At 34.6% G+C, this 14194-nt stretch overlaps 1 protein-coding gene across 3 annotated transcripts; it reads left to right on the top strand.

The window, feature by feature from the left end:
- Positions 1 to 350: 350 nt before the first annotated feature.
- Positions 351 to 12263, top strand: LOC101491556 (uncharacterized). 3 transcript variants are annotated; one of them, XM_004497101.4, is made up of 15 exons: positions 351 to 507; positions 1243 to 1718; positions 1985 to 2228; positions 3215 to 3492; positions 4065 to 4853; positions 4942 to 5036; positions 5864 to 5926; positions 6013 to 6101; positions 6194 to 6259; positions 8125 to 8670; positions 9971 to 10045; positions 10179 to 10249; positions 10392 to 10449; positions 10790 to 11036; positions 11260 to 12263. In XM_004497101.4, exons 2-15 carry the CDS (start codon positions 1297 to 1299, stop codon positions 11925 to 11927), a joined length of 3711 nt encoding a protein of 1236 aa, XP_004497158.1. In that variant the 5' UTR covers positions 351 to 507; positions 1243 to 1296; the 3' UTR covers positions 11928 to 12263. The 3 variants fall into 3 exon arrangements, with proteins under 3 accessions (XP_004497158.1, XP_012570254.1, XP_027189597.1); XM_012714800.3 differs by having other exon boundaries at positions 4945 to 5036; XM_027333796.2 differs by lacking the exon at positions 351 to 507 and adding an exon at positions 572 to 592.
- The last annotated feature ends 1931 nt before the right edge of the window (positions 12264 to 14194 follow it).

A 14194-nucleotide genomic window follows, 5' to 3' on the forward strand; every position in this document is an offset into this window, starting at 1 on the left:
CCATTGTTAGTAAAAAACATAAATTATAACATATTAATCAAATTTATATAAGAAAACCTAATTCAAAGCAAAGTGTGATTGACCTATGCCGTGGAAGAAACAAAATTTAAAACTCCATAAGTTAAAGCGCCATATTTTTCTTGAAACATCTCTTTCATAAGTGTCGTTCTCTAATTAGTTTTAATAATCTCGAGGGCATCAATACCAAAGAAGATGGTTGCAATGCAATTTGCATGCATATATATAATAAGGGCCCTGGAGACCGTGGAGTGGTATAGTCAACCCTGGACTTGAGTTGACAACGACCACGTTTTACCAAATCGGATAAAGGGCCCCCGTTTTATAAATTTCTTTTCACTCACTTCCCCTCTTTCGCCCTATTTATATCATTACCTGCGGGTCCCTCTTTATTTCTCTCTCAAAAATTCACCGTCAATGTGTTTTTCTCTCTTTCTCTATCTACAATCCCATCCCATCTTCTTCTGTTCAATCCTCTGGTCAATGCAGGTACTATTATTCTTCTTCTTCCTCCTCACTTTTTCATTCTCTCTACGTTCATTCGTTCTCTCATATCTGTGTTTTGCAGTGAAGTGTATGTGAGACGAGAATTAAGTCTTTCTTGAACCCTAGTTTTTTTTTTTCATTCTAATTGGACTGGGATTCTGAGGTCGCGAATTTTATTTGCTCGTTTCTCTTGCTGTTTTTTAATGAGGATGATGATGATTTTGAATTTCGAAACGTTTTATTAATCGCGTGTTTTCTCAGTTGAATAACATTATCGTTAAGCGTTTTCACGGGTTCAAAGTTTTTTCAAAGCTTCACTGTCATTGACGTCTCTTATTTTTTCTCGAAGTGCGTTTTATTCAGCGACGCAATTCTACTTCTACTAACAATCACATTTTCGTTTATGTTTCTTTTTGTCAATTTTATTGTGTTTTTAAAGCACAATCACTATGTTTTTTGGTTTCACAGCTTCTATTACAATGACGTAGTTTTTTTGCAAGTAAAACTAGTTTTAGTTAGGGTTATTGAAATTTTCAAGGGTTTTGGTAACGTGAATGTAAGTGTAATGTGTAGTATTCATCTGTACATGATTGGTCGTCATATACTGGTTGAGTTTGTGTGAACTGTAAAGTTGTATATCGATTGTGGTTTGTGATTATTATCTTATTGACTTATTACGTATATGTTACAAGTATTTTACTTCTGGCACTTATTTATTGTTTAATGTCTTGTTATCAGGATATTCCTTACTGCATGAGCTGCTAAGAGAACATATGGTTCAAGCGTTGACTTATGGCGGTAGACAAAAGATTTGATTCTAGTGCAGCTAGTCCGGAGGAATTGGCTTTCAAGGGAACTCTCTCAAATGAGCAGAGGGGAAATTCGATAAATGGCGATTTGGACAGGTCTGCAAGTGTCCGTGGTGGTGATGACGGTCAGATGTTTGTTTCTGGTGCTAATATGTTGCAAGGAAGTTCTACATCTTCAGGAGATTCGAATCCGTTAGCTCAGTCTTCAATGTTGGATCCAATTACCGTTGGAGGTCAAAAGTATACTAGGTCAACTGAGTTCAGACGGGTCCTAGGGAAATCATCTGGAAACACCCTCGAAGATGGTGCTTTCCGAACTGCTAATCTGAAGTCTCCCTTTCCAGCGGCTACGAAGGAATTGAAACGATTCAAAGCATGTATGCAAGAGGCCTGTGCCAAGGCTAGGTAGGTAGTTTGAGGAGCTGTATGCAATACTCTTAATTCTGTCATCAAATCAAACTAATGTAATCTAATCCCACTTCTCATTTAATGTGGTTTCTAATCAATTAATGTGAAATCGAGTGCTTGCATTTTCAGCACATATCATTGAATGACTGTCATTTTAATCAATTGTCCAGAACTATTTCAAATTAATGCGTCGAACTCATTGGTTTTTTGTCACTTGAGTAGTGATTCTGTTATAAAGGTTCCACACTTTTATTTTTTCTCAGACATGGATCAAAAAGGTTGGATGAATCTATACACAAGTTGAACAAGTGTTGGGAGGCTGTAAACGCAAAGAAACAGTTTCAGAACGAGTTGTTGCCAAATGAAATGATGAGTGGGTCCCATTTATCAAAATTGGGAAGTCAGACTCACCAGAGCCCCACAGAGCTTGCCAATCAAAGGCTAGAGGACAGGCCTAAGAATGTCATTCTTAATAAGCGCATTCGTACCTCAGCCGCTGAGATACAGGTTTGTAGCTAGCTCGTATTGTTAAATTATTGTTTCATTTCCTGTAGTAAAGATGTGGGTTTATGACATGTTAATTACTCATGGCATTTATTGTTGTAACAAGGAGGACAGAGTTCCAATGGTATCGAACAATAAATAAAAATATTTTAGTGCTTTGTAATAACTTGGATAAGGGTGAGTATGATGATTAATCTTCTCCCATATCTGGTGCAACAATATCCAATTTCTGTTCCACGTGCTTCTCTGAAGATTTAGAAGACATGTTGCAACTTGCAACTGTATGTGTTTTCTTAATACACATAAGGACGAACCATGTAGGGAAAACCGTGTCCCTAGAAACGGCTGTCAGGCTAGCCAGCAGCAAGTACTAAATGTTAAGGGGATAACAAGGCTGTAAAGGAACACACCGACAGAGAGAATTTTTGGTCAAGAGGCGAGATTTGTTGTTTGTAGAAATACTAACAGATATACTGGCTTATGGATAGAAGGAAAGGTAGAGAAAGAGAGAACTCTCTAATTGCTCAAAGAAACTTGTTTGTGCTTGATGTCAAAACATTTTGTGATAGCCCTATTTATATTATTCTTGTAGGGATTTACAAAATAGAGGAATCTAGATTACAAGAAAAATGTAGAGATATTAGGGCTGCTCTAATTTATATGAGTAGAAAAATCTAAAAATATTAAGGTTGCTCTATCCTATTTCCATCATATACTGTTACTTTTCATCCTACTTCAACTATCAATATATTTGCTTGCTAAATATCTGGAGGAACTATTATTTTTTCGATTGCCAGCGTAACTCATGGAACTACAACACTTATGTAGACCCATTGATAACTGAGTATTGATTTGATTCTCATCTCTTGAATACTGACCAGGCTATTATGTTCTTCTGCTTTCCATATAGCAACATATTTTTCGACCTCATTAATACTTTCTTTTTGAAAACATCCATATTTACTCTATATTTTGTGGATAAATACTAGGCGGAAGGGCAAAGTAATAGCTTTGTGAGACAGCCTTCGGCAATCGGAAAGAATAAAGACAACATCAGGGATAGTGCCAAGGTTTGTGGTGCTGTAGACGAGAAGATTCAAAGGTTACCTGCAAGTGGAGAAACTTGGGATAGAAAAATGCTAAGAAAACGTTCCAAGGGAAATGTCTTTGATGGATCCATCGACGAGGAAGGAGATATTAAAAGAGTTATGCATCTAAAGCAAGCTAACGTGTCTGGTATGCAGTCTTGTGATGCCAAAGGTTTGAGGTAATACAAGTTTATGAAATGCTTTGATTTCTGATGTCTGTCGCTTAAACAACTAGACTAAGTATGCCTTTCTCTGTCTGAATTTGACGTGATGCATTTTTTATTCCAGGATTAAATCTAAAATGATATTGACAACCAACTTAGTTTTATGAGATTCACACTCTTCTGAACGTTAATGTCCAACTGCTTACCTACCTTGTGATGATATTTAGTATTTACAATCTTATAGCTTCCGCTCTTTTATGATATGCTAGTGAAAGGTGTTTGCGACATGCTCTTTCTCACAAATCGTCATGATATTGTAGTAGTAATAGCCAACTTCATGCAGCTTACCTGCCTATTAGTTCAAATTCATGTGTATTGGTCCGGAATGAGCAAGAAAAGGTGTCTAGGGATTCAATGGACCAAATAAGAAACAAGTTGTACTTAAAAGAAACAATATTTGTTCATTTGTATTTATGATGCATCTATAAAGTGCCCTGCCTTAAGCAGCTTTTATTTCCTTTATAGTTTATACAACATTATATTATACTGTTACGACTAATGTTATCCTTTTTTTTCTTTCTTTTTAGGTCTGATGTACGTGACAAAAATTACACTGGTGGCAATTATCCACTGACAAAAGGCAAAGCTTCAAGGGCGCCTCGAACTGGTAATTTGATTGCTGGAAACTCGTCTTCTGTATCTCATTCTTCTGAAACTCTTGAAGCCTCAGAACAGTTTTCAAATGTGCACAAGTTCCATTCAGAAAGTGGGACACTCTGTCGAAAGCGTACTTTGCCTGCAGGATCGCCTATATCCCATATTGCCCAATGGGTTGGACAGAGACCTCAAAAAATTTCTCGCACTCGAAGAGCAAATATGGTATTCCCGGTCTTAAATTGTGATGAACTGCCGGCACCATTAGAAGGTTGTTCCCCTTCTGATGTTGGTACTAGAGTGACTTCCACTACAACTAGCGGACAACATATATCCAAGGGTGATATCAACAGCATTCAACTAGGTCGAATGAAACATGAAAATGATTCATCCCCAACCAAATTATTTGAAAGTGAAGAATGCGGTGCTGGAGAAAACGGTGAAAGTAAATTAAAGGAGAAAGGATTGGGCAGAAACAAAGGTGATGAAAGAGCCATAAATAATTCCTGTAATATAAGTTCCTACGTGTCAGTGACACAAAAGAAGAAAATGCTGAACAAAGAGGAGATTGAGATTGGAGATGGTCTGCATAGTCAGTGTAGTGGTAGCAGCGGCTTTTCAGTTTTGAAGACTGGCATCTCATCAAGGAATGAAAAGTTAGAGATTTTAACCCTGACAAATCCAATTCAAAATATGAAGCCTTCTTCTGAAAAGAATGCTAGGTATAATCCCCCCTTCTCCCTCCTGATGATGGATAAAAAGGAATTCTCCCCACAAGATTCAGTTTGTCTTTTTTTTTCTTTTTCCCAGTAGATCAAGGCAACCTCGTTTGAAGAAATCACGCAATAGTAAAGCTATTGCTCATCTCGGGCATCCATCAACTAACAATTCCCCTGATATTGCTGGTATGTCTTTACATTTTGAGTAAACTACTCATTGCATTAAAAAAGTAAATCTGTTTACAATATTATATACTTATTTAATACGATAAGCCTTTATAGTTTATACTGCTTTTTGACACCTAATTCTTTAGCTTACAAACCGACCCTGGTCCCACATCTCCTTCAATATTCCCAAAGGAAACCCTTATCATATGTTTCATTGTAACTATTCCTGCCCTGCATCACTGATGTCTTCGTTTTTTTGCTGGCTCTGTTTCTGAGGGGTTTGATACTTCATCAATTTAGGTTGTCAATGGTATTTTTGGAAAAAAAATCTGTGCTAGATTCATACGATTCTGTATGTCTACATGCTCAGTTTTAAATTTTTGTTGTATTCTAATTGATATTAAGTTTATGCAAGTACTGTAAGAAATAACATTTTTTTTTTATTACGAAGGGCATTAGTCAGTGTTACAAAGTATTATTAATGTAATTGTTGAAGTTATTGGGTTTTAGATGAAATAAAGAGAAGAGAATAATAAGGACTTTTGAATAAGGTAATGGTGTAATTTTATTGATAATAACTGTATACTAACTTGATATAAAAGATTAAGCATCAACGCCTATTAGGTCAAAACTAATAGTGTTAATTAATTGAATAAGGAAATAATCGTGATAATATTAATAACTAAGAAATATGGAAAACAATCTTCAGAGATAACCTAAGATAGTTTCATATAGAAAATGATCCTATGGGATAAAATAAGATACTCTAATATAATAACAATATATTATAAGATATTTTCTTTCATTCTAACCGTAATGATATACTAAACCATCCAACATGGCAGGTAGGTCAGGCGATGACGGCGAGGAACTATTATCTGCTGCCAACTTTGCTAGCAATGCCAGCTGTATGTAACTAAATCTCCTACTTTTTAGGTGTGCATGTGTGTGTATATTCATGCAGAAAATTTAAAAATATATTGGGCCTTGACAGATATCGGCTGTTCTAGTTCATTTTGGAAGAAAATGGAACCTAATTTCGCTCCTGTCAACTTGGAAGACATTGCCTACTTGAAGCAGCTGGTGGGTGTTTTTGACTATATTTTTCTGTAAAATTTAAGTGGCCCTTAATGGAGAAGTGTGGCTTCACCCCTTTTTGTTACTCTTTGCATCAGGTTAAAACAATAGAGGATGATCAGAGATGTCTATCTCAAATGCTTTGCCTTCGAAGTGATGTCACGGTAATGTCTAAGAAGCTAAAATCTTATATTTTCAATGATTTTCAAATTTGGCACCTTTTTACAGATGATCGACATGCTACTTCAAATAACTAAAATGATTATTATAGTCAGCTTATTTCTTCCTTTGAGGTGCACGTGTGTTCTGAATTACATATTACAATTGTATAAACTGAGACAATAAGAGAACAAGGAATAGGAGATAGTGCCCATGCACTGAGGAAGTGCTTTTGAACATTGCATTATATCGATAATTTATGAAATAGGACATATACGCTACGCATTTATACCCATTGTTTTCTTTTGAACTATAATTGCTAGCAGTTAGTGTGTTATGTTATTGGGGGACGAGGGGGTTGAGTCTATGATCTCGCTATCACTCCTGCATTTTTGTTCCTCCCCCATATCCAACCCATCCACTTTAAACTGCTTGGATTTATATCCCTTGTGATTTGGAGAGTAACCCAAAAGGACACTCTTATAAACCCCTTATGCATTTATACCCCTTATGATTTGGAGAGTAAACAAAAAAGACACTATTCGGAACAAAAGTCTAATTTATGTTACTATAGAGACACAATACATAATAACAGGTACAGCCAAAGTCACACAGGTGGTTGTAGTCATGAAGAGGATGATATAGCTTACTCAATTTCATTATGAATGACACCGCAGGAAATCTGTTAATAAAAAACACTTTTGTCAAGTCCCAAAAAGGTTATGGACATTTGCTAGAGCAATAAGAGCTCCACCATTTCAGTGTTGGGCATGTAAGATGATGAATGACACCCAAATCACTGTGTAACTTAGAGAAGGGTCAAACCTCAACCCAACTCTTCCCAATCAGTTTGCACAGCCTTTTTTATTTAATTAATTTTGATGAAAATTGAATTGCAGCAACTGTAAGAAATTGTTTGAAAATATTAAAGGCCCATTGGGTGGATAACTGAACTCAGAATTTCTCTTTCTTAAATCCCACAGTTCTGCAGTAGGCTGCACGATGCGCCGCTGCAAAGGATCCAAATCCTTGTGACAAAATTACATATATTTTTATACTTTAGATTTCAATTATTTTTAAAAATTGTAATTTTGGTTTTTATTTTTTACTTCATACTCTCTCCGCTCCTAATTATTAGAGAATATTTGGAGATTTTTTTGGTCCCATTTATAATTTTTTTTTTTACAATTTTAAGGTATAATTGTTCTTTGAATTACTTTTTTACCCTCATTCAAGATGTTTGATTTTCATTATTAGTAGGTGTATTTAATGTATCACAATTTCACATAAGGGTATATTTGGAAAACATTCAAAAGTTAAAACAATAAATGACTTCTTTGGTTTTGATGATTTTTAGTTTTAGTTTTTTATTTTAACTATCTTCGTATTTTTTAGATTTTAAATTATTTTTGTAATTTTTATATAATAAAAAGATAAAGGTAAATGATATATATATATATATATATATATATATATATATATATATATGTATGTATTATGTAACTCCATTCTCTTGATTTATAACCCAACCTTTACCTCATAATAGATTTGAACAAGAGGAACATGATAAGTGGTAGAATTAATTAACTTATCATATTCTACCAACTCATCAAATTATAGGTTAAGACGCTATATGATTTATCATATCTTGACAACCAAACAATAATAGATTAGGACAAGAATGCTTCAAACTTTGTTTAAGTAGCGTGCATTAACAAAGGTGCTTTAGTATGAACTATGAATAGCCACATGAATATAAAACTGGGGCAGAGCTCACAAATTAAATTACTATAAGTATGCTGCTACCAGTGTAAAGTTTTTATCAGTTATCAGTATTTTTCTAACACATTTCTTTCATTTAAATTCTCAGGATGGGGTTGTGCTTACTGACAACCTTTTATCGCAAAGTTGTCTTGAGGGAGAAATAGGGAGAAACATTTTAAGCCAAACTGATTCAAAAGAGCTATCCTCAATGGTTGACATGGTTGAACAACATCACGATGACAGCTTTCTGTGCAGTGAAATGGATTCAGAAAGCAAACTAGCACCTTTGTACCAAAGAGTACTGACAGCTCTGATCATTGACGATCAAATTGATGAAACTGTTGGAGATGGAAACATATCTTCTATGTGTGAAAGAGATGATCCTCTTTTGACGGCTTGCTTCTCTCGGGATTTTGAGAACCAATTTACCATCTGTAGGACTAAACATGGATTCAACACTGATACCATTTCCTGTAACGGGAATGCTACCTTTACTTGTGGCACAAACATTCATGTTCAAGATCTTGACGATGTTTTGCAAGTGGATCACCGACCATGCTCCTCATCTCTCAATCACCATTTTGAGCAAATGTGCGTGGAGGATAAACTCTTACTGGAGCTACACAGCGTTGGTCTATATCCAGAACCAGTGGTAAATTTCTAATTTGTACATACGTGAAAACAGTCTCCATAGTTTATTCGTATGGGAAGTTTTCTGTATGATTTAACTGTCTTCCCTCTGTCCCCTTTTTTTTTAATTTTATTTATTATCTTGTATATACATGCATAGTGCACACATGAAACTAGACTCGTATAAATAGGAACAATTCATTTGGCTCCACCAGACAGCTTCAAAATTTGTGATAGACATGGCTTTATTGCCTCTTAACTTATGATCAAAAGTTCTATAGTATGCCTCCCTCATTCTTCAAAATAAATTTAAGGGTTTAATATGTTTTTAGTCTCTATAAAATTGCAACATTTCATTTCTAGTCCTAATAAAAAATACAACTTTTAGTCCCCACAAAATTATCTTATAATTTGTTTTAGTCGTTGTTGTTAAGTCAATATATATTTTTGAAATCTTTTGCAAGCATGTTTACAACATTATAAAAATTACCTCCACAAAAAGTAAACTCAAAATTTAATTTCTAAGTCCATATTTTCGTTACTTTTATCTTGAATTTTTTATGTTTAATAAAAAATTCATATTTAGTTCATTCCAAGTTAAAAAATTCTAAATTTTAGTGGTTGTCTAGTAGCGGTGGTGGGTGCCAGGAAGTGGTGGTAGTGGAGGGTGTTGAGCGATATTTCATGTGCCATGTGGTAGCAGAGAGTGTTGGGCGCTTGGGTGTTGGAGTTGAAGGGGACAGGGGAGATGCTGAGAAGGAGCAGGGATGGTGGTGAGTGTTCGATGGTGATAGCGATAGTTAAGGGTACCCAACGGTGACACTGTGGGGATGGAAATGGCAGTGTGTTGGGCGTGAACATGGATGAAGGGTGTCCAAGGGTGATGGTGGTTGAGGGTTTTGTACAGCAGTGGTGAGGTTGGAGGATAATCTAGGTTTTGTAAACATTACTCGGGATAATCATAGTTTAAATTGCTTTTCTCTTTCTTCTAAATCTCCCCCATATTGGAGGGGAGGCAGATTGGAGAAGGGAAATATTTTGGTCCTCCCCATTTCCCTCCTCCCCTTTCATCCATAATTTTGAACCAAACTAGGAAGTTTATTAATGGGCCTCTCCATTCCAATCTCTGAAGATGACTGGTGCTTGATGCCTTCATCCTTGGCAGTTGGCGGAGAGCATGGTCTTTATATGTTAATGCATGCATGCAGACATGCATTATATTTAAAGAGTTTACTGAGTATTGAGTATGTTCTTTTTTGGTTCATTTTTTTCAGTTGATGCTTCTGTTACTAACTGTTGTCTTTATGATTGTTTTTTAAAAGCCTGATCTTGCTGATAGTGGTTGTGAAGCTATTGATCAAGATATTATTCAATTACAGAAGGGACACTTCCAACAGGTTTTGATTCTTATGTTGACTGATATATATATATGCTGTAGTAAATTGTTTAGAGGGAAGGATCTGCTTGGTTTTAAGTTATTCTTCTTGATTTATTTATTATAAATTTGGCTATATTTGACCAAATTTGCAGCTCACTGAAAAGAGAGAATACTTTATGAAACTTACTCAAGCAGTAGAAGAAGGCAGGGAAATGGAACAGCGGTAAAATATTTCATAATATTTAGTTTATCTTGTTTGTTAGTTGTTTTTATTTTTTATGTTGGCAATTTGTTATAAAAGTAATCTGTGTTATGTATCTATATGACCCTCATTAATAGCTAATATGTATTGTGTTAATCTGCAGAGCCCTTGAGCAAGTTGCTATGGACAAGCTTGTTGAGTTGGCTTATAAAAAGAAGCTGGTAATATGGTTGTTTATTTTTTGTGCTTATTCCCTGTTGTTTGCTCTGAGTTTGTTGTAGAATGCGATGTGGCAATTGAATTGAGCTATTTGACATATTATTTGAAACATGTTATTTGTTTGATTGAAAGGTGGCTATTTGTTTCAGTTTAATGTATATTTGATCCTTGAAATTATCTTCTTTGTTCTTTGCCTCTATTTTAAGCCCCTTTTGGGATGTGTTACAAAGCATCTGGCTTGTGCTTTAGACTTATCTTTTCAGAAATGTGATAGCTTTGGTCATGAAACAGTGAAGTTAACCTGGTTTGTATTTGGAAAATGACCCTCTATAATATTGATAGGCCACTCGTGCAACTAGTGCTGCAAGGTATGGACTTTCTAAGGTCTCAAGGCCAGTTGCTTTGGCTTTCATGAAGAGGACTCTTGCTAGATGCCGGACATTTGAGGAAACTGGGAAAAGTTGCTTTCTGGATCCTGTGTTTAAAGATGTCCTATTTGCAACTCCTGCCCATGACAACTATACTATCTCAGCTGATGCTGAAAACCGGCCACTCGCTCAAAATTCTCAGCAAGAATCTCCACTACCAGGTTTTCTGTTTCATTGTGTTTTATTTGTTTTGGATGTATTTTTTATGATACTCAAGTAATATGGGCAAGATGTGTCTGTAATCATGTTTATATTCCTATGGCATTTGCATTTTGCTTTGTCTTTATTTACAACTCGTCCTGGTTTCTAAAATCTATTATTTTATTAAGGGGTAGATCGGTTTTTGTTCCTTATTGGTAATATATTGAACTTTGGCTATTGCAGGTTCATTTCCTTGCGGGGAGCAAAATGTCTTGGGAAATCCAGACCATCCCTCTGACATGGATTTTGCCGGGACTGGATCAATGCTGAACAGGGGGAAGAAAGAAGTGCTACTTGACGATGTTGGTGTTGGTGCTTCCTTGAGACCTAGATCAACTCTTGGCAATTCTTTCATGATTGAAGCAAAGGGAAAGGGGGCTGAAAGAGAGAGGGACAAAGACACCTCGGGGAGAAATTCTGTTAAAAAAGGCGGTCGTCCTTCTGCAAGGAACTCAAGGGGTCGGCGTAAAATGAAAGCAAAGGCCAAACCAAATGCAGCTCAACTATCTACTTCTGCAAAAGGATCTCTTGGCATGTTTGTGGAAAATGCAAACTCTGCGCATCAATATACTTATGGCTCTGATGAACTGGTTCCCAATGGTAACAACAGAAAAAGTCAAGTTGGGTCTGTATCTCATGGTTATACTACTAACGAGTTAGCCGTTGAAACCGAGGAACCCTTGGGCCTTACAAACATTCATGAACTAGACTCCATAGAAGTAGGTGTAGATAATGAACTTAATGGGCATCAAGACCTGGATTCTTGGTTAAAAAACATTGATGAGGATGCTTTAGAAGATGATGCGGTTGGCCTAGACATACCGATGGACGACCTGTCCATGGTTCTGTGAAGACGAACCAGGATATTATATAATCCTATGCAGGACATGGTGTTTATTAACAGTGCTGTTTCGGTTGAACGATGCACATACAACTTATGCCTCTCAAGTTGGCACTCTTAGTTATTCTCATGACTTTCGTATAGTTATTATTAGTCAGTATCTACAAATACCAAATATAGAAGCCCAAGAAAGGGTTAAAGAAATAGAAAAGAAAGATAAGGTAGTCCTCAATTGTTCATATGATCTAGAGCACCATAGGTTGTAACTATTACATTCGTTACAAGATTTTGACAATCCGGTTGTTATTTTCTTTCATGAACTTATAAATCATCTTCTTCCAAATTACAGCAAATTTGTTGAATAATTTGTGCCTAGAATCTGAAACCAAAGACCGTTTACGATTTATAACCCAACCTTTACGTTTGAGAATTTGAGACAGGTTTTGTTGTTTACGATTTAGAACCGGAGACTAAGGTATGTTTGACCCGCGAAAAAAAGGTTTATAGCCAATAGTTTATAACATTTAAGCTATTATTTTTGTCAAATAGAGCCTAATTGGTTACGAATAAAAAGAAAAAGGGTCATAGTGAAACTGAAAATGTTTTTGTGATAAATATATTTTCTTGAGTCTTCAAAATAGAAAATCTTGAAAGAATATGTAATCATTTAAAATCTCTTATTTTTCTTTTTCATTTCCTTATAAATTAGAAGGTTAAGAGAAAAAAAACAAATTTTTAAAGAGTAATAATCAATTTTTAAAAACAAAATGTAGAAAATTTATCATTAATAAAAAAAATTGTTTATAATGTGGTGTACATTAGTCCTACAAAATTTAGAAATAGAAAGAAAACAAATTATATACTGAAAATTCATTAAACAAAGTATATTAAAGGCATACTCCAATAACAATTCTTGCTATTACCACGTATACATGTAATAAAACTATTTTTCAAAATAACCGTACAATACTTTGTTTTTATTGTTGTTACTTGTGAAACAGATATACAAGTACCTTTGTAAGAGTGTTCGTGACATATATCTATTATAATATATTAAAATTGAATCTTTAATTTTTATTTAATGACACGTCACACTTATGTGTCACATTATAATATTTGTGTTACATTGTTTATTTTCTTATGTGGCATCCTTCATATGTCTCTACTGTTTCATCTCACATTTTTTATTTTTTAATTTAGTTTTTGCATCTCACGCATCATAAAAATAAGTTAAAAATGTTACAAAAAAGCTCATCACAAAGATAGTTATATCATCTTTTTACTCCAATCAACTTTTGAAGCCCCTCTAATTCTAACTTCACACATCCTTACATTAATTGGTAATAAAATATGTCATATTGATGTTATCTGATCTCAAATATTCCGATAACTATTTGTAAGTATGAATTCGATCTCAGAACCAATCTCACAAAGCCATATTTGAATTCGATCTCACGAAACAATCTCCGCCTATATAACTAACTATAAATTGTTTCCACAATTAGACAAAACACACCGCGCGCGCGCGCGCACACACACACACACACACACACATATATATATATTGTTTTGTGTTCTAAGATATTTTATCGGGTACCAAAAGGCAAAAAATTGGAACTGGAGCATCTTGACACATTTCAAATGTACATACTTTGAGTTTGAAAAATTGAATTTATATGTCTGAAAATTTTGGATTAAAAAATTTTAAAGGTGTGGTGTGACTTAAAAAAAATGACATTTCATCAAATTTTAGATTAACATTCTGTTTGGGACCAAAACTGGGGAGAAATAAAATGAGGGAACCATTTTCGTGATTCAGCTAAAATAAAAGATCAAAACTGTAATTAAACCTAAATAAATTAAGTTTCCATCTATTTATTTATTTTGTGTACTTAAAGTTTCCATCTATCTATTATAATTAGAGATGTCAATAAAATCTCAAATTTCAAAGTCTCCCCTCAAAAATCTCCTACTAAGCCTTTAATATTAGACTTTCTATTGAAATAATTTTTTTAGAACTCATCAATTATTTCATTATTTTTTGTTGGCTGTGAAGGGACTCATTGATAAGGATCTCAAGAGCATGAAGATGATTCATATTTTAATAAATTAGGATAAACTTTATATATTTTAATTTGGTTTGTATTAATTCTTAGTTTGCTTTGATTTAAAATTGTAATAGTTTTATTATTGATTTAGTTTTTGTTATGTGTAAGTGAAAATACTTTTCTTACTTACATTAAATTTATCTCTAAATCTAAATGGGTCATAAGTGAC

The sequence above is a fragment of the Cicer arietinum genome, chromosome 4 (genome assembly GCF_000331145.2).
Source record: "Cicer arietinum cultivar CDC Frontier isolate Library 1 chromosome 4, Cicar.CDCFrontier_v2.0, whole genome shotgun sequence".
NCBI lineage: Eukaryota > Viridiplantae > Streptophyta > Magnoliopsida > Fabales > Fabaceae > Cicer > Cicer arietinum.